We start from the raw sequence: 21046 nt of genomic DNA on the forward strand, positions 1-21046 counted from the left end.
TGACGTGTTCATGAAGTGCCGTCTGGTGGACGCCGACGGTCCCCTGGCCCGCCTGAAGAAGGCCATCTTCAACCCCGAGCTGTACGAGAACATCGCAGAGTGGATAAAGGCAAGTGTCCTTTCCAGCGTGTGTTTCTGTGTACTGAACGAGTGCGTTTCTGTGTCTGTGTTGACGAGTGTGTTTTGTGCGCAGGCTCACTGGTGGGCGGTGTTACTGATGGGAATAGCTCTGATTATGCTGATGGCAGGATTCATCAAGATCTGCAGTGTTCACACTCCCAGCAGCAACCCCAAACTGCCTCCGCCCAAACCCCTGCCAGGTGACCGGCTCTCAGCGCATGCCCACACACACACACATCATGTGTTTCCATTTGCAGATATATCACGTTTACATACATACACTATATTGCCAAAAGTATTGGGACACCCCTCCAAATCATTGAATTCAGCTGTTCCAATCACTTCCATGGCCAGAGGTGTATAGATCAAGCTCTAGGCATGCAGACGCTTCTACACACATCTGTGAAAGAACGGCTCTCAGGAGCTCAGGACTCAAGTGTGGGACTGTGATCGCTTCCTCCAGTTTTTCACTAACATCAATGCTCATGGGTTTATTGCTTAAAAAGTGAAGAAATTAAGTTATACATATTACATTTTACTATTGCAAAGTAAATTAATACCTAAGAAATATGCTTTATTTTATTGTCCTGTTGTATTACAGCAGTAATATATTTTTGTCTTAGAATAAATAATAATTAATATTTTGAATTATATAAGTATTCATGTTTTAATTGTATAATAATATAATGACAATAAGAATAAAGGTAACACTTTACAATAAGGTCTCATTTCTTAACATTAGTAAATATTTTAACTAACTTTTTTACAGCATTTATTAACCTTTGTTAATTTTAGTTAATAGAAATGTTCATATTAGCTCACTGCATTAAATAATATGAACAGATACTTTTTCTCTTAATAATGTGTAAATAAATGTTGAGATTGACATGAACTAAGGTTAATAAATGCTGTAAAGTATTGTTTAGTGTTAGTTCAACTAATGTTAACTAATGAAACCTAATTGCAAAGTGTTACCATAATAATAACCTCCATAATAATAATAATATTTTAATGTTTATTATTGGAATATAATGTGATTAATAATTATTGTTATTATAATCCCAATCAGAGCTATGAATCTCATAAGAGTTCCTGTTACTAAGAAAATACATTAACTTGATGATCAAAAGTTACTTTTTCAAACGTTGTGCTCCTAATGTTGTGGCAGTTTTTACCTGTGGAATATCAATATTTTTCTAAGTTGTTTGTAAGTTGTGAGTTGCAGAATTAAGCGTAACGTCCGTGTTTCTCCCTCTGTCTGGTGAAGGAACGCTGAAGAGACGACGAGCTCAACAGGCGGCTCAGCAACAGCAGCAACAGCAGCATCATCAGCACCTGAACCAGAACCAGCACCAGAACCAGCACGCTCACGGGCACCAGAACCAGCGGCCGGTTGCCCGTCCAGCCCAGCGCCAGTCTCAGCCACAGCGCCACCACCGGCAGCCCCGCGATAACTACCAGATGGGCCAGATGAGGCGCTGAGAGCCGCCTGTCCACGGCCCGACTGAAGGAGTCTGACCGTGGAGCCAGGCTTTACTCCAAAGAACCACACCGGGCCGCCGCTCCTCATCATCACAGTAACGACAGGCTTCATCCGGGATCACGCGCTAAACTGGAACGCTTGACAGGAACATGTCCGGTGTCCGTAATGCTTCCGCAGACTGGAGTTTCTCTTTGGAGTAAAAACCAACCACAACTCTGTCCTTCATTCCCTCACGGAGAAGCTGCACTCCTGAGTTCGTTTTGTAATGATCATTTTTGTTTGTTTGTTTGTTTTTGCCCTTGAGTGCCAAGATTTACCGGGGTATTTGTAGATAGAGCGTCTCCTGTAGTCACTTCTTTCCTTTGAAAACATTAAAGACTCAAAGTGGTTTGATATGAAAAACATCTTTTTAAGGAAGTGTGTGGAGCTTCGGCCCGAATCGTCGCCACCTGCTCGGAAAAGGACTTTTATTTTGTAAGACCAGAAATATTACGCCTTCCCTTTTCCGGACTCACGGCTGTATAGAGAAACGATATTAGCTGTATTATACGAAGATTATTTCTTCTTCTGTCGATAAGAGATTTACAGTTGCAGTTTTGTTGACAACACTCAGGACTCAAAAACGCTCAAACGAAGGCGGTGGTTCAGCGCGAGGAGGACGGATCACGCGCAGCCGCCCGACGTCATTCCACCGTTTACGTGCTTCATTTTGTGTGTGTTTGTATATAGCTCATCTAGAATCACATCCTCACGTCCACTGCACTTCCGGTACACACCCCAACGAGGAATGTGCATGCAGAACTTGATTTTAATGTGTGTGTTTGTGTGTGTTAGCGGTACGACCATGAAGATGATCGGTTCTATGGAAGCCTGTTTCCGCCATGGAATAAAAGATTAAAAAAGCAATTGCAACTTTATCTCGCAATTCAGACTTTGCAATTTATATTGCAATTATGATCTATTTCCTGCAATTGCTTTTTTTTGTTGTTGTTGTTTTGCAATTCAGACTTTCTCACTCTTCTGAATTTTTTCACACAAATGTTTTTTTTTTCAGAAAAAAAACTGACTTTTCTCTCAATTGCACGTTTTTATCTCTTGCAGTTATGAATTTTTATCTCACAATTCATACATTTGTATTGCAATTATGACCTTTTTCGAGCAGTTGCGATTCCAAATTTTTCTCGCAATTCTTACTTTTTTTTCACAATTCATAATATTTTTCTCACAATTCTGATTTTTTTTCTAGTTCTGCTTATGGGGAAAAGTAGCAATTACCTTTTATTATTTTATTCCGTGGCGGAAACAAGCTTCCACTCATTCCAGATGACTGAAGTAACTGAAAGTGTTTTTGGGATGTTCAAATCCAGCGTTTGCTGTGAAGATCTGCTCACGTGGAATTGTAAGAAATGTTTAATTGAACCCTGGTTACGATTATTCCCTGCAAATGTGTTTTGAGGTTTTAGCTGCAGTTTCCCTGTAGAGGAATCTCATGGTACTATTAATACAAAGGTTTAGTTTACAGTCCTTCAGTGGCGTCCGCTGAGACTCATCCTCATCCTCCTGCAGATGGGCGGCAGTCTCAGGTGTGTGAAGTGCCGCTCGCCGAGGGAACATCACGCGTGCGTTTGAGGACGCTTCCCTTCATCCTCTCTGACAGAGAGCAGGACTTTGATTATGTCACGTCCATCTCAGCAGGTGTAAACTATGTACAGTAACTGGAGAATTTCTGTTATATACGAAGGTACATTTTGATACTTTTCTTTTGTTCACCTCTAGACAAGAGTTTGTCGAGTCCAGGCCAGCCGCGAGCCACATCCAGTTCTTCTTTTCCATACTGCCGTCTGCCATGAAGAAACAAAGCGGCGCTTCGGTGGGGTTGCGGCGGCCTGGACTGGAGGACATCTGAATATTTGCCTGTATTTGACTTTTAATTTTTACGTAGTCTTGGTGAAATTTCATAGAGGAAAAGTGCACTGAAAAAAAAAGTCTTAATCGAGTCCAAATGTTGTAGGTGAAAATAGGCCGAACACTAAAATTGAGAAACGAATGAACAAAAAAGATTAATACTGCTGTCTGTTAATGTTCACTGTGTTTTATACAGTACCTAAATTTTTGTTCACTTTGAACATTTTTACGTAACATTTCAAAACGTATTGTGCAAAGAGATGTAATTTTTTTTGGAGTACTTGAAATGCATTAATAAAAAGACTGGGTTGAATGGCTGTGAGTCTTCATGTCTTTGTCTCTGTCCTCTGAGCGTTTAATGTCGACGAGGATCTGCAGCGTCTGAACTCCTGCTCCTCTGAGGCCTTTAGAAGCGTGACTTCAGCGGAAACACCACAGAACCACATCCTGCACAGAGATCACACACTGATAGATCAGACACCACACACTCCACTCAGTCCTTTCATTAGATCTGACACCACACACTCCACTCAGTCCTTTCATTAGATCAGACACCACACACTCCACTCAGTCCTTTCATTAGTTCAGACACCACACACTCCACTCAGTCCTTTCATTAGATCAGACACCATACACTCCACTCAGTCCTTTCATTAGTTCCGACACCATACACTCCACTCAGTCATTTCATTAGATCAGACACCACACACTCCACTCAGTCCTTTCATTAGATCAGACACCACACACTCCACTCAGTCATTTCATTAGATCAGACACCACACACTCCACTCAGTCCTTTCATTAGATCAGACACCACACACTCCACTTAGTCATTTTACTGATAGATCAGACACCACACACTCCACTTAGTCATTTTACTGATAGATCAGACACCACACACTCCACTCAGTCCTTTCATTAGATCAGACACCACACACTCCACTCATTCCTTTCATTAGATCAGACACCACACACTCCACTCAGTCCTTTCATTAGATCAGACACCACACACTCCACTCAGTCATTTCATTAGATCTGACACCACACACTCCACTCAGTCCTTTCATTAGATCAGACACCACACACTCCACTCAGTCCTTTCATTAGATCAGACACCACACACTCCACTCAGTCCTTTCATTAGATCAGACACCACACACTCCACTCAGTCCTTTCATTAGATCTGACACCACACACTCCACTCAGTCCTTTCATTAGATCAGACACCACACACTCCACTCAGTCCTTTCATTAGATCAGACACCACACACTCCACTCAGTCCTTTCATTAGATCAGACACCACACACTCCACTCAGTCCTTTCATTAGATCTGACACCACACACTCCACTCAGTCCTTTCATTAGATCAGACACCACACACTCCACTCAGTCCTTTCATTAGATCTGACACCACACACTCCCCTCAGTCCTTTCATTAGATCAGACACCACACACTCCACTCAGTCATTTCATTAGATCTGACACCACACACTCCACTCAGTCCTTTCATTAGATCAGACACCACACACTCCACTCAGTCCTTTCATTAGATCAGACACCACACACTCCACTCAGTCCTTTCATTAGATCAGACACCACACACTCCACTCAGTCCTTTCATTAGATCAGACACCACACACTCCACTCAGTCCTTTCATTAGATCTGACACCACACACTCCACTCAGTCCTTTCATTAGATCAGACACCACACACTCCACTCAGTCCTTTCATTAGATCTGACACCACACACTCCCCTCAGTCCTTTCATTAGATCAGACACCACACACTCCACTCAGTCATTTCATTAGATCTGACACCACACACTCCACTCAGTCCTTTCATTAGATCAGACACCACACACTCCACTCAGTCCTTTCATTAGATCAGACACCACACACTCCACTCAGTCCTTTCATTAGATCTGACACCACACACTCCACTCAGTCCTTTCATTAGATCAGACACCACACACTCCACTCAGTCCTTTCATTAGATCAGACACCACACACTCCACTCAGTCCTTTCATTAGATCAGACACCACACACTCCACTCAGTCCTTTCATTAGATCAGACACCACACACTCCACTCAGTCCTTTCATTAGTTCAGACACCACACACTCCACTAAGTCATTTCATTAGATCAGACACCACACACTCCACTTAGTCATTTTACTGATAGATCAGACACCACACACTCCACTCAGTCCTTTCATTAGATCAGACACCACACACTCCACTCAGTCCTTTCATTAGATCTGACACCACACACTCCCCTCAGTCCTTTCATTAGATCAGACACCACACACTCCACTCAGTCATTTCATTAGATCTGACACCACACACTCCACTCAGTCCTTTCATTAGATCAGACACCACACACTCCACTCAGTCCTTTCATTAGATCAGACACCACACACTCCACTCAGTCCTTTCATTAGATCAGACACCACACACTCCACTCAGTCCTTTCATTAGATCAGACACCACACACTCCACTCAGTCCTTTCATTAGTTCAGACACCACACACTCCACTAAGTCATTTCATTAGATCAGACACCACACACTCCACTTAGTCATTTTACTGATAGATCAGACACCACACACTCCACTCAGTCCTTTCATTAGATCAGACACCACACACTCCACTCAGTCATTTCATTAGATCAGACACCACACACTCCACTTAGTCCTTTCACTGATAGATCAGACACCACACACTCCACTCAGTCCTTTCATTAGATCAGACACCACACACTCCACTCAGTCCTTTCATTAGATCAGACACCACACACTCCACTCAGTCCTTTCATTAGTTCAGACACCACACACTCCACTAAGTCATTTCATTAGATCAGACACCACACACTCCACTTAGTCATTTTACTGATAGATCAGACACCACACACTCCACTCAGTCCTTTCATTAGATCAGACACCACACACTCCACTCAGTCATTTCATTAGATCAGACACCACACACTCCACTTAGTCCTTTCACTGATAGATCAGACATCACACACTCCACTCAACCAGCTGATCGATGTGGGAAGGTTTCCCGCTTTTGCTCAAGTTCATCACTAGAGGACATGTTACTCAGCAAATAAATAATCCGATTTACAAAAAGATCTCAACTGCTCTAATATCCATTACAGATGTGCCATCACCCAAACACTGGAATTACTACAGTAAAAGCATACATGTATATCAATCAAACTGTTACTGTTTTACAAACTGTTATTTTACCCATGTAATGCATTAAAAACTGTATACACCTGTTTCATTCCCTGGTCCTTTTCTTTAATGAGCTTTTGTTCCACTGGGTCCAGTCACAACTTAATATTTTTAGACTAAAAAAAAGTGAATGTGTAAAAAGTTTTAAATGTTATGTTTTTACCATGCTATTACTTAATATACCCCCTTTTTATTGATTACATTTTTTTGATATTCTTTAAAATTTTAAATGTTACAAGAAATACAGCAGAAACCATTGTGATCCAAGAAAAGTTATATTTTTATAAATAACTCAGAAATTGCAAGTCTGATTTTCTTGTCGGAAATTCCTAGTTGGAAATTCTGACTAAGAATTTCCAACTCAGAATGTTTAACTAAGAGACTCCATAGTCAGAAATTCATAGTCGGAAATTCCTAACAAGAAATTCCAAGTGGGAAATTCTGAGTTGAAAATTCCTAGTCAGTCTCCTAGTCAGAAATTGGAATTTCCAAGTTGTTTGTAGCATGTGTAAGTGCTGCAATGGTAGTTAGAAATAGTAGACCAGTGTGTGAGGGTGTGTGAGGGGAGCGGCTGCAGCGCCTCCTACCACACCGGCAGATGCGTGCAATCTTCGGCTCGAAGCTTGCTTTGGAATAGCTTGCCATCCATAAGTGGCCAGAATCTGGCCAGTTCCCGTATCATTAAGTTACTCAAACAGCACAGTCTCAACCAAATGGTGGAGGCATCTACAGTAGCTCAAACACCGGCTCCAACACACACCAACCAACAGCGCATGGCCATATTTAAAGGAAAGTGATGCAATCTCTGCGTCAAGTTTTGCGATAACGTGAACGTAATGTGGAGCCATGAGAAGGGAAAATAAGGCAGAGAAAATACCAGGGTTACATGTTCTCCTAGTCAAAATTTCTGAGTTGGAAATTCCAAGTCGGATATTCCTAGTCAGTCTCCTAGTCAGAAATTGGAATTTCCAAGTTGTTTGTAGCATGTATAAGTGCTGCAATGGTAGTTAGAAATAGTAGACCAGTGTGTGAGGGTGTGTGAGGGGAGCGGCTGCAGCGCCTCCTACCACACCGGCAGATGTGTGCAGTCTTCGGCTCGAAGCTTGCTTTGGAATAGCTTGCCATCCATACATGGCCAGAATCTGGCCAGTTCCCTTATCATTAAGTTACTCAAACAGCACAGTCTAAACCAAATGGTGGAGGCATCTACAGTAGCTCAAAAACCGGCTCCAACACACACCAACCAACAGTGCGTGGCCATATTTAAAGGAAAGTGATGCAATCTCTGCGTCAAGTTCTCCTAATCAAAATTTCTGAGTTGGAATTTCCAAGTCGGAAATTCCTAGCTGGAAATTCCAAGTCGGAAATTCCTAGTTGGAAATTCCAAGTCGGAAATTCCTAGTTGGAAATTCCAAGTCGGATATTCCTAGTAGGAAATTCCAAGTCGGAAATTCCTAGTAGGAAATTCAAAGTCGGAAATTCCTAGTTGGAAATTCCAAGTCGGAAATTCCTAGTAGGAAATTCCAAGTCGGAAATTCCTAGTAGGAAATTCCAAGTCAAAAATTCCTAGTTGATCATTCGAAGTCAGAAATTCTGAATTGAAAATTCGAAGTCAGAAATTCTGAATTGAAAATTCTAAGTCAGAAATTCTTTTAATTTGGAAATTTTGAGTCAGAAATTCTGAACTGGAAATTCCAAGTCTGAAATTACTAGTTGAAAATTCAAAGCCAGAAATTCTGAATTGGAAATTCTTAGTCAGAAATTCTGAATTGGACATTTTTTGTCAAATTCTGAATTGGAAATTCCTAGTCAGAAATTCCTAGTTGGAAATTCCAAGTCGGAAATTCCTAGTTGGAAATTCCAAGTCGGAAATTCCTTGTAGGAAATTCCAAGTCAAAGAATTCCTAGTTGATAATTCTAAGTCAGAAATTCTGATGTGAAAATTCTAAGTCAGATATTCTGAATTGGAAATTCCTAGTTGGAAATTCTGAATTGGAAATTCCAAGTCGGAAATTCCTAGTTGAAAATTCAAAGTCAGAATTTCTGAATTGGAAATTCTTATTCAGAATTTCTGAATTGGACATTTTTTGTCAAATTCTGAATTGGAAATTCCTAGTCAGAAATCCCTAGTTGGAAATTCCTAGTTGGAAATTCCTAGTTGGAAATTCCTAGTTGGAAATTCCAAGTCGGAAATTCTTAGTAGGAAAATCCTAGTAGGAAATTCCTGGTAGGAAATTCCAAGTAAAAAATTCCTAATTGATAATTCCAAGTCGGAAATTCCTTGTAGGAAATTCCAAGTCAAAAATTCCTAGTTGATAATTCTAAGTCAGAAATTCTGAATTGAAAATTCTAAGTCAGAAATTCTGAATTGGAAATTCCTAGTTGGAAATTCTGAATTGGAAATTCCAAGTTGGAAATTCCTAGTAGGAAATTCCAAGTTGGAAATTCCTAGTAGGAAATTCCAAGTTGGAAATTCCTAGTAGGAAATTCCAACTCGGAAATTCCGAGCTGAAAATTCTTAGTCGGAAATCCTCAGTTGGAAATTCCAAGTCGGAAATTCCGAATAGAAATTCTGAGTAGAAAATTACTAGTCAGAGTCTCCTAGTCAAAAAATCTGAGTTGGAAATTCTTAGTCAGAGATTCCAAGTTGGAAATTCTTAGTCAGAGATTCCAAGTTGGAAATTCTTAGTCAGAGATTCCAAGTTGGAAATTCTTAGTCAGAGATTCCAATTTGGAAATTCCTAGTTGGAAGTTCCGAGTCGGAAATTCCTAGTAGGAAATTCCAAGTCGGAAATTCCAAGTTGAAATTCCGAGTAGAAATTCCGAGTGGAAAATTACTAGTCAGAGTCTCCTATTCCAAAATTCTGAGTTGAAAATTCTTAGTCAGAAATTCTGAGTAAAAAATTCTTAGTCAGAAATCCTTGGTTGGAAATTCCAATTCGGAAAATTCCTAGTTGGAAATTCCAAGCAAAAAAAATCCTAGTTGGAAATTCAGTGTCGGAAAATTCCTAGTCGAAAATTCCAAGTTGAAATTTCCTAGTTGGAAATTCCTAGTCGGAGTTTCATAGTCAGAAAATTCCTAGTTGGACATTCCTAGTCTCCAGAAATTAGAATTGGAAATTCTGACTAGGAAAGTCTAACTCAGAATTTCTGTCTGGGAAACATTCTTAAACAAGATACATTTACTAGAGAAGCAAAATTACATCAGATATAAAGTCTTGTTTTCAGAAAAAAATTATCAAATTGAAAAGATATTTAACTTTTGGTAACACTTTACAATAAGGTCTCATTCTGCTCTGACATTCAATGAAACTCACTTTTCCTGACTCTCTCCTGATTTAATCCGGATCCTCCACACACTGAGTTCCAGGTCCTGATCGGGTCCGTTCCAGCTCATGATGTTTCTGACGCGCCTCAGCCAGTTTGACCAGACCAGCTCTCCCTTCCAGACCAGTCTGATGGAGGTCAGGTGACCCAGATCAACAGCCACCGCAGCCAATGAGGTGAAGGCCTTCGGACTACTGCTGTCCTGATACCTGCAAGACAGCAGAGCTCATGATCTCTGACACACACACACACACACACACACACACTCACAAGTTGTTACTCACTGACGTGTTGTTAACGACCCGCAGCAGCAGCTGATTGATTGATTGTTGACCAACATTTACATTTACATTTACTTATGGATTTACATTTACATTTATTCATTTAGCTGACGCTTTTATCCAAAGTGACTTACTATATTTGCTATATTGACTCATTGGTGTCTCACAGTGGATAGGAACCCGGGTCTCTCACACCAAAGGCATGTGTCTCATCCACTGCGCCATCACCACCCCCCATTATGCTCCAATCGTTTGGTTACTGCAGTTTTCTAACTCTCTGTCTGGTTTTCTTCAGGAGTGCAAACAAGATTCCTTCTGTCTCTGATTGATAGTTCATTTAAAAATTATCATCAGGCTTTTGAGTAAGCTCTATTAGTTCATCATTATATTGCATTGCATTTTGTATTAAAACTACAGATTTGATTATAAAACTAAAGCTTTTAAATATGATCTTACTAAGACATATTATTGGCAGATCTTGATATTTATTTGTATTTTATGTATCTGTTTATGTATCTGTTTAACTGTTATAAAGATCTCATTGATTTACATGAAAAGCACCAGAATTTCTTAATCTTAATTTTTATCCATATATATATCAGTATCTGCAGAAAACTGAATATTTTTGTAGGTGTGAATGTCGATGTGTAGTGTGGTGGACTCACAGGTTGAGGGGGACATCAGGGGTCAGGCCCCGGGTCCCGTTGAGCGAGACCAACAGCGAGGTCTCGACCGGCTCCATCAGGTTCGTCAGCTGGACTCGGATCTGGTAGTGAAACACTGAGAGAGAGCAAAGAGAGTGTGTGTTCGCTATATAAACACATTCCCCAGCTGTTTTATCCAGACGCTCGTCTAGACTCAAACCCGGGCCTCTGTTACCAGCGCATTAACTGACCTCTATAAGGAGCTTCTGGGCCGGTTTTTAGGTACAGGCCTTTAGCGCTCCTCCCCGCGCGCTCGTGCCGCACATCGTAGCCTAGCGTGTTGCAGCGCATCTGTTTGCAGTCCAGACACAGGCCTTTGTTGAAGGTGCTGTCGTCACGGCAACGGTAGCCTATTATGGGCTGGCTGGTGTTGATCAGGGAGTCGGTGAAGAGTTTTACTGCGCGCTCGTGAGCACATTTAATGGTCTTGGGAACACCTATAAAAACACCATGAGTCATTATAATGACAGTCTAGTCTAGTGTACAATATGCACTTTAAAAATAGTATGTGAAACACTGCTTTATTTAGTATGCTACATGATGCCTATAGGGATTGTTCACACAGAACGAGTCTGTCCTATTTTGAATCATTGGTAAATATGACTAGATATGTTTGAGTTTGTGTGTATATATTTTCATATAAATTAAGAAGTGAATAAATCAAAACTAACTTTATCTGGACAATAACTTTATTCTAGATCTGCTGTAAAGCCAAAACAATCTCTGTTACTGTAATCTGCTATTATCACTGTAAAGCTGCTGTGAAACAGTCTATATTGTTAAAAGCGCTGTATAAATAAAGGTGACTTGACTTTATTTTAATTATTATTTGTGATTAAATTTTTTTTGCATTTGAGCTTGTCACCAATACAAATTCCTTGTATAATTCCAAACGGTAACATCTGAAAGCCCATGCGGACAAGAACACGTCCAGTTATATTGCATGTTCGATTTATCATCTTACAAACCCTTTAACGTTCAGCAATATTTCCCCAGGTGTGTCGGGTTCGGTACCTTGCAGGCCGTACTGGAAGACGTTACTGTAGATGTCGAGCATCTTGCATCCGGGCTGAAAGGATCCTCCGTTGGGATAGAAGTCCACGTGCGCCACGCTCTGCTTGATTCCCACTCCCGGCATGATGCTGGATGTGGTGAAGGTGTGGATGGCGTCCACAAACTGAGCGTCGTCCGGAGACAGTCTGTCGAACGCCGGCAAACCTTCGAAGTGCGGCCCGGCCGGATCCAGACCTGCGTCACACAACACACATCAGTGTGTACTAGATAATGTTCTTCAAGACAAGCTGGGATGTTGGCTTGAGAAAGCCTGACTAGAACGTTTGAACAACTTTAAAAAGCTTGAAGTCTGAAAGTTTTGTTGGCAATATAGATTACACATTACTAACATGTATTAGCATGTTGCTAACATGCTTTAGAACATTGCTGAACAGTTTCAAGCATAATTTAGCACATTGCTTGTCAATATCAACATGTTGTTAGCATGATTTTAATACATTGCTAGCATTTATTAAACCTAAAAGGGCAAGACCGTAAAGAGTATCAGAAAATGTATTTATTGCTATTTTCCCACTTATTAGGACACAAATAAATACAATTTTATGATTTTTTTTTAAACATGACTTTTATTTTCACTTTTACCGTCACTCCTTTGGGGTATAAATTCAGTTTAACAGAATTCTTGTTTGGCAATGCTTGTTACAACATGTTAGCCATTCTCTCATAACTTAAAGTAAACATTCTTCTAAACAAATCAGTTCTTGACATTGTACATTACATTTACACACCCTTACACACATTACAGAATACCTGACACTCTTTCTTCTTCTGCCATAGATAGTGCTGAAATTGTCTGAAATAATGTATTGTTGATTTAAAACTGAATTTAAGTGATTAAATTATTAAATGATTGAATATAAACTTTGATTTAAGAGTATTAAGTACTGAATTGGTTTTCAAAAACAGGCCACAAAGTATTAAGTCTATAGACCACACTCTATTTTATACCCCTGAAAGAGTGACTTATCCCCTGAGATACAAACATTTATAGACAGATTATAAAAAATGTAAAAATTCAATTAATAAAATGTCAACATTAACGTAATAAGTTAATGCTTAACAACATCTTTTTAAACATGTAAGTCCCCTGCAGGTATTGTAAAAATGTGAAATTAATCAACTTTTATCTGAAGGTGAGCAGATTTCCCACTACAGGGGTCATGTTGTAAATGCTGCCCGTTAAACAAGGAATGTTTGAACAAAGTCACCAGATCTAAATATTCACAACAAACACCCTTTCAACATGAAACCCAGAAATGAGACCTGCACTTCCCCTGCCTCTTCCCAAACCTCGAAAATGTCTGTATACCACAGGATATAAAAACCTTTTTAGGGTTAACACGAATAAGCATAATTGTTAGCATATGTTAACATGTTGCTAGCATGATTTAACATCATTGTTAGCATGTTTTAACATGAATAAGCACATTGTTAGCATGTTTTAACATGTTGCTTGCATGATCTAACGTCATTATTATCATGTTTCTAGCATGATTTAACATTGTTAGTATGTTTTAACATGGCACACGATTAAACACGTTGCTAACATGTGGCTAGCATGAATTGACACATTGCTTGAATGCTTTTAGCATGTTGCTAGCATAATTTAGCAGTTTTATGAACCGTCATTTTTAGGGACCCGGGTGAGTCGGATTAGTTAGAAAATGTAGAGCAGACTGAAGGTTTCAAGTTTGGTGATTGTAGTTTGAAAGCCCGGGAGGAGTAAAGCCTGAAGGACATTTTGTGTTTTACTCGTATGCTAGTGCGTACAGTCGAACACGTAACCTTGCAAAGTATACTTCATTTGATAGCGTGCACGAACACAGCTGATCAACTCTATAGAAATGCTGTCTCAAATGTTCATCTTTATCTCCAGAGGTCATGACCAATAAAAAATGTCTGTGTATTCTTTTAAACAAGCGCTTGTCAATGGCTTTCTCAAGCTAACATAATGTGCGTCAGATTAGGATGTTTAGCTCTTTAATTGGTCTTTATTATCTTCATATACTGGAACAGCAGCACATGTGATTTCAGTGTGGCTGATTTAACAGATTTCATCAGAAGTTGGTGGAGAACGCGGGTCTCTTTCTACTCTGAATGGGAAGTTTCAGACTGAATGATGTTAAGAATTTCTTTTGTTAATTCTACTGATACACGCTAGTAGATCGTCCTGTTAACGTGATCAGTGGTCAGATGACGGTACTACAGTCCACTGACTCTGGTAATCCTGTCTGACGTGTGTGTTTGCCTTCATACCAGTAATGCGTCCCACTTTCCTGCGTCCTCTGAAATGGCTCCCCGCAAACCCAGCCACGTGCGCCCCCAGACTGTAGCCAATCAGATGGACTCGATCCAGAGAGAGATGACCAGCTTCCTGTCCAGAGAGAAAGTGCCGTCAGGACTCAAACACTTACTGATGCACAGACAGTATGGAACCATTTCACACACAAAGCTTTTTATATTTAAATATATATATATATATATATATATATAATTCAGCATGAAATTCTTCTTTTACAAGAAATATTGCAGTGTTTATTCTAAATATTTTATAATGCACATAATGAATGTGTCAATAATGTTGAATGAGAATAAGTTCCTCTCGCAGCATCTCTTCTGTTCTCTGATGACGAGGGCGGGGCTATAACCTGTCACTCACATGAGATCAGCCAATAGCAAACCACAGCCATCCAATCATCCAACCAATTCCTCACAGACACAATCAAGCCCCGCCCACATGTGTTCTTGTTCCAGAAGTGTTTCATTTGTGTGGGGAATTGGGAAATTATATTTGTTGTAGTTTCCCGTTCACCACTATCTAACTGTGGCGAAACCATTGAACCACCAGCATGTTTAGGTTTTTATATGCGGTTTCATTCCCAGAAAGTTTCCATTAAAGATGGTCATTACCTCCAGCCACCGGAGCAGCGCGGCCACGTCCTGGCCCACCTGTCGGCTGTTCTTGGCTGCGATTGGATACGGCTGAAGGGCCAGAATCCTCCAATCACTGATGAGCACGTTGACCTGCCCGAGCCGGACCTTCAGCGCAGACGCCAGATTAAAGATCCACTGCTCCATGAGTCCGTTCATCTGAGAAGAGCACATCAATAATCACAATCATCATCATAAACCTTATCTTATAGAGGGCCTTTAAAGCAGCTTCTCGAAGCGCTGTACTCAAAATAAGCAGTACATAGAACAAGAACTAAAAAACAAAGCAAACATCAACAAGCAAATGCTTGTTTAAAAATGTCTTGATGTCAGGTCTGAGCTTCTCTAAGTTCAAGAGGAAGAGTTTTAAAGAGTAGGAAAAGCCCAGTTAACCACAGATCTAAAGCGGGTTAGTGGAGCAGTCCACAGATTAGATTGAGGAACACAGTCTCTGATTTGGGATGTAAGGGAGTAACAGTGTGGATAAATAATGAAGAGCCGAGCTATGATGTAATGCTTTGTATGTAAGCATCGCAATTTTAAAATCCACACGAAACCTCACGAGGGCAAGGACTCCAGAACAGCAGAGATGAGCGCATGTCCTGGACCCTGAAGCCAGAGTTTTGGACATGTTGGAGATTATTGAGTGTGGATTTAGAAACTCCAGATAAAAGGGTGTTACAGTAATCTATACGAGAGACAACGAATGAGGTTATCAGCTTTTCAGTAACAGAGAAATTTAACATAGGGAGCAGTCGTGCGATATTTCTTAGGTGATAAAGTGATGCTTTAACAATGCTCAATACAAAATAATCAAAAGTCTGGCATCAAAAATGACTCCAAGGTTCCTCATTTTTCTGTGAGTTTCCAAAAGAAACATGATAAATCAAAGTCTCATGCAATTCCTCTTCACTATCTTTCCAGATGAGAAGACAAACCTCAATATCTACCCCAGTACTTGAATTAATGTCCAAAAGGATTATTGTTATAAAGTCCATTTCATATCTAACCATGGACAAATGAGCATAACTTGGAGCCAGAAGTGTGTTTTGATTGGACGAAGTGTTACAGCATCAATCTTTACAGCTTCTGAAACAAAGCACTGAAAGCCAACAAACACTGAGGACAGTAGGGCTCAAAACATCGAAGCAATATTTAAATAAGCTTGTGAGAGTCAAGCAAGCTGTAGATTTCATGCTAGATGCCTCCTTTGAGAGAGCCTGAGATCAAGCTGTGAGAAATGAGAGAGAAACACCAGCAGACCCAGATGGACGAAAGAGTGAAGCCATGTATGCCAACATTAGCGATTTTAGATTAAAAACACAAAGGAAACAAATAGACAACACCATTAACTTTAAGCAATCTATTTATGGTTTGGGACAAGTGTCTGGGATTTCTTTGATTGTTTACAATAGTCAGAGATATGAGATGATCTTTCGGTCTCAATTAATGCTCTGTAGTCGCCCAGAATTTTCTTCAAGCTTGATAAGTCCCAGTAAGACGCCATTTACGCTCCATTTGTCGTTATACGGAGGAGCAGAGCGGGCGAAAGTGACCTTAGACTTGGCAGCGAGCCAATCTAGATTATTTAACTGTATATCTTTCTCCTCCAACGATGCGGATCCCGTGAATCATTCCCTTCCCTCCGTCTCGAGGAACGGCCCGTTAGCTCTGCATGTTTGTTGCTCTGTCACTATTGCTCTACATCATCCCAGCTAACAAACTGTTCGAAGAACGTTCCCATTAAAGTATGAAAATGTTAGTTCTGAATGTTTTCTGAACGGTCAAAACATCCCGTTTCTTTAATGTTTAGAAGTTTTTTCTTGGTTGTGAATGTTGAGGAAACATTCCATTCTTCAACCATTATGGGAACGTTACTTTTGAATGTTCTCTGAACGTTTAAAAAACGTTAGACGAATATCCAACTAAACGTTTAAAATAAAGAAATAATTTGTTTGTGCTAATGTTTTGAGAACATTACCCAGCAAGCAATTTTGCATTTAAAAGAGGTCTAATAGTCGTCCAATCACATCCCTGAGTCTAGACTAAAACATTAAATAGATGTCTAACCATCGCCCAAGAATAGACTCGTCATCGACGCATAGAACATGTCAAAGACATGAAACCAAACACTTGTAAACACTGTTGACTTTGCTTACATGATGGAATATTATACATCTCGCAAGTTATTTTGGTAAAAACTACATGTAAACAAATTCAAGGTTATTTTGTCTAGAAGTGTGTTACTCATATAGTCGAACTATATTGGGTCTTTAGGTAACTTAGACGGTGAAATGGGTATTAAAGACGAGATAACTGTGAATGAACAGTATATCAATGTTTCTGTTTATGACTTTGAGAACCCTGCCAGAACGTTCCCTGTTCGCTGGGACTGAAACCGGGTTCTGCAGGAGAAACGTTGACCTCTCTGATGATGTTTCTGTGTTGTGACGTACCGTCCATCCGTGTATAATCAGCACCAGAGGAAGGCTTGTGTTGTATCCGCATCTCTGGAGGCTTTCGGACCGGAACGGGACCAGGGCGCAGGTTTCCTCAAACACAGAGCCCTTGGCATACAGATGGAAGCTGGACTTCAGCAGCGTCTTCACTGGCGTCTTCACTGGCTTCTTCACAGGCGTCTCCACTGGCGTCTTCGCTGGCGTCTCCACTGGCGTCTTCGCTGGCGTCTCCACTGGCGTCTCCACTGGCGTCTCCGCTGGCGTCTCCACTGGCGTCTCCACTGGCGTCTTCACTGGCGTCTCCACTGGCGTCTCCACAGGCGTCTCCACTGGCGTCTTCACTGGCGTCCTCACTGGCGTCTCCACTGGCGTCCTCACTGGCGTCTTCACTGGCGTCTCCACTGGCGTCTTCACTGGAGTCTCCACTGGCGTCTCCACTGGCGTCTCCACAGGAGTCTCCACTGGCGTCTTCACAGGCGTCTCCACTGGCGTCCTCACTGGCGTCTTCACTGGCGTCTCCACTGGCGTCTTCACTGGAGTCTCCACTGGCGTCCTCACTGGCGTCTCCACTGGCGTCCTCACTGGCGTCTCCACTGGCGTCTCCACTGGAGTCTCCACTGGCGTCCTCACTGGCGTCCTCACTGGCGTCTTCACTGGCGTCTCCACTGGCGTCTTCACTGGAGTCTCCACTGGCGTCTCCACTGGCGTCTCCACAGGAGTCTCCACTGGCGTCTTCACAGGCGTCTCCACTGGCGTCCTCACTGGCGTCTTCACTGGCGTCTCCACTGGCGTCTTCACTGGAGTCTCCACTGGCGTCCTCACTGGCGTCTCCACTGGCGTCCTCACTGGCGTCTCCACTGGCGTCTCCACTGGAGTCTCCACTGGCGTCCTCACTGGCGTCTCCACTGGCGTCCTCACTGGAGTCTCCACTGGCGTCTTCACAGGCGTCTCCACTGGAGTCTCCACTGGAGTCTCTGAAATAAAACCAGATGTGGAACTCATGAAACTGCGGCTTTCAACTCTTTCCATGGCAAACCTTCAAAGAGCCAAACATGCAATTACATGGTGAAGTTCACTGTGTCAGACTAAAATAAGAGCTGTGTGTGCCGGTCTGTGATTCAGGAATCGTGATCTTCTTACCTGTGGTGTTTGAATCTCCTCTCACAGACCCGGTGAAAACACACATGAGAAATAAAGCGCTCAGGACTCTCATGATCAACAGAGGATCCGCTTCTGCTCTTCTGCGGGAGTCTGAAGAAATGCTCAAGGTAGAGAGTGTGTGTGAGAGAGCACGAGACGGTTAGAGAGTGTGTGTGTGTGTGTATGTGTGTGAGAGACAGTGGGAGGGGTCTGAGTGACTCATGGGAAATCATGCTCTGCTCTGATTGGCTGCTGTTCTGCCACTGTTTGAAGAAAGGAAGTAGAGGGTTAATGCGTTAACTCTCTCTTGCTCGCTCTCTCTCTCGCTCTCTCTCTCTCTCTCGACTGGCTTTAGTTCATGAATGCTCAGGAATACAGAACTCTTTTAGAGAAGACAGCAGGATATTGCAGAAGTGGAAGCATCTTAAAAATATGAAAGTGTTAAAAGGTTTGATAAGTTTAATGTAAAGCAAAAGTACTGAATGAAAAAATAATTATTCTACAAAATAGTAAAGTCAAGTCATCCTCATTTATATAGCGCTTTTAACAATGTAGATTGTTTCAAAGCAGCTTTACAGAGATAAACATATAATTTAAGGTAACAGAGATTGGTTTGGTTTTATAGTGGCTCTTGAAAAATGTTTTTTCCAGCTAAAGTTAGTTTTGATTGATTCACTTCCGTCTAAATGATCATTTGTTATTAAATTAGGGGCCGCTAAGACGACACCGTTCTCTCTAAACAGACTTTAAACGAGAACCTGTGATAGACGCTGATGGCGTTCACATGCGCATTAAGAATTGATTCTATAGTTATGTGCGTTTGAATATATGTGCGCAGGTTTGTAATTCCTTACACACCATGCCTAAACAAACTACTTGTCTATAAATTTTGATGCAGAATTTTTATTTTATCTTATCACTTTGGGTAGGTACGCGAACCGAAAAATATCCACAAGGCTTTATCTGTAGAGTGGTATAGGGATCCTCCATAGGGAGAGGCTAGTTGGCACTTCAGCACTGCATTGTCATCGGATCCAGGCGAAAGTCCTTCGTCAGATCTGGAAACGGCCTGGATCCGGCAGGCTGCGGGAAAACCGCAAATACATATAAAAAATATATATATATTTTACTAAATAATTTGGACATGGCTATTAAATCAAAGCCGTATGTTTAACTGTATGTGTTCCAAATTTGAAGTTGATATTATAATTTAAGCCGCTAAAATGTTTTAAAGTTCGTATCAAAACGGTTTTCACAGGATGAATTTTGAGTTTTAATGATAAATACTAAAATATGTAATAGATAGGGGAAAAAATAAAATAAAAAAAGAGCATCAAGGGACAGGGCAGAAAAAAAGACAAGATGTTATCAATATTTGCTTGATACATTTAATCTGTATCAAGGTTATTAAAGTAAGCTCAAACCCCAACCAAAACTGAAACAATGAACTCAAGAAAAGAAGTAAAATGAAAATACTAATTCAAAATTAAATGTTAAGAAGTAACATACGAACTAAAACTAAACTGCAACTATCATTCATTGCTTCAGAATGAACTAAAACCATGAAATAGTTTCAGACTTGGTTTTTAATACTTCGTTCTAGATTTGATGAATTGGATGGCCCTAAATTTCGTAAAATTCGACACTATGAGCCATGGCTCAAGTCAGAGGCGGGACCTTCTGTGTGTAATATGAACAGTAATATGGTAGGTATGTATGTTTAATTTAAAGATCATTATACAGAATTGTCAAGTAATTTGCATGTGTTAGCTGAAAAAGAAAGTAAAATATATTGATAGACTATAATAAGAAATGGAGGTGAAGATGAATATACTGTGAGGTCTTCGTCTGTCGTTCAGCAGCAGAAACACACACAGCTGATGTGTGTTTGTAAGCAAGACCAATGTGCTGTAAAAGTTTCTTCTTTATTTCAGCAAAAAACACAAATATACAGTCGATGTCTTAGGATTCATTACAAAAGATGTTCATCTACTTTTTAGCAAGACTTTCAAAACCAAGAAGTCAAAACAAGAAGCCTGATCTACATACACATGAACAATAGTCATATACATAAATAATGTAGAAAGTATATGAATGACAATAAGGTGGAATACAACTTTAGCATGAAAACTCAACAATCATGATCTAGGGAAAACTTTATCACTTTTACACGCATGTTCATCAGGATGTTTGTGACAATGATGCTTGTGTTTGCTGATTTTTGCTTAAATCTGGACAGAATTCCTGACGTGTTTCGGTCCATCAGTCCTTTTAAAGGTTTAAAAAGCCATATAGATTATTATTGAGAATTCAGTACAATATTATAATCAACAGCAACGTAAATCACACATTCTGTACAGTGGAGGATTATGGGGCAACGTTATAC

General features: G+C 40.7%; 2 protein-coding genes across 2 annotated transcripts in view; one reads left to right on the plus strand and one right to left on the minus strand.

Moving 5' to 3' along the window:
- Nucleotides 1-3825, plus strand: part of adam10b (ADAM metallopeptidase domain 10b) — a 58251-nt gene extending 54426 nt beyond the window's left edge. The window contains exons 14-16 of the mRNA XM_077200162.1: nucleotides 1-109; nucleotides 194-320; nucleotides 1388-3825. The exon at nucleotides 1-109 is cut by the window's left edge and continues 112 nt beyond it. Coding sequence (XP_077056277.1) covers nucleotides 1-109; nucleotides 194-320; nucleotides 1388-1602 — 451 coding nt within the window. The 3' untranslated portion in view covers nucleotides 1603-3825. The remainder of the gene's footprint in view (nucleotides 110-193; nucleotides 321-1387) is intronic.
- On the minus strand, nucleotides 3680-18852 carry lipcb (lipase, hepatic b). The gene is made up of 9 exons (XM_077200163.1): nucleotides 18661-18852; nucleotides 17518-18494; nucleotides 15041-15220; nucleotides 14387-14504; nucleotides 12071-12304; nucleotides 11248-11493; nucleotides 11018-11132; nucleotides 10062-10280; nucleotides 3680-3955 (listed from the first exon to the last, which is right to left on the minus strand). Exons 1-9 carry the CDS (start codon nucleotides 18731-18733, stop codon nucleotides 3835-3837), a joined length of 2283 nt encoding a protein of 760 aa, XP_077056278.1. The 5' UTR covers nucleotides 18734-18852; the 3' UTR covers nucleotides 3680-3834.
- Nucleotides 18853-21046: the final 2194 nt, after the last annotated feature.

This window comes from Siphateles boraxobius, unplaced genomic scaffold (genome assembly GCF_051911475.1).
Source record: "Siphateles boraxobius isolate OS27281-9 unplaced genomic scaffold, OSU_SipBor_1 44, whole genome shotgun sequence".
Taxonomy (NCBI): domain Eukaryota; kingdom Metazoa; phylum Chordata; class Actinopteri; order Cypriniformes; family Leuciscidae; genus Siphateles; species Siphateles boraxobius.

Bases quoted from the DNA above. Each gene is read 5' to 3' on its own strand.
- lipcb (XM_077200163.1), bottom strand. From the start codon at position 18,733: ATGAGAGTCCTGAGCGCTTTATTTCTCATGTGTGTTTTCACCGGGTCT. The intron at 15,221-17,517 runs GTACGTCACAAC...TGCTCTTCTCAG, and splicing joins TGATTATACACGGATGGACG to ATGAACGGACTCATGGAGCA. The intron at 14,505-15,040 runs GTAATGACCATC...CTCTCTGGACAG, and splicing joins CGCTGCTCCGGTGGCTGGAG to GAAGCTGGTCATCTCTCTCT.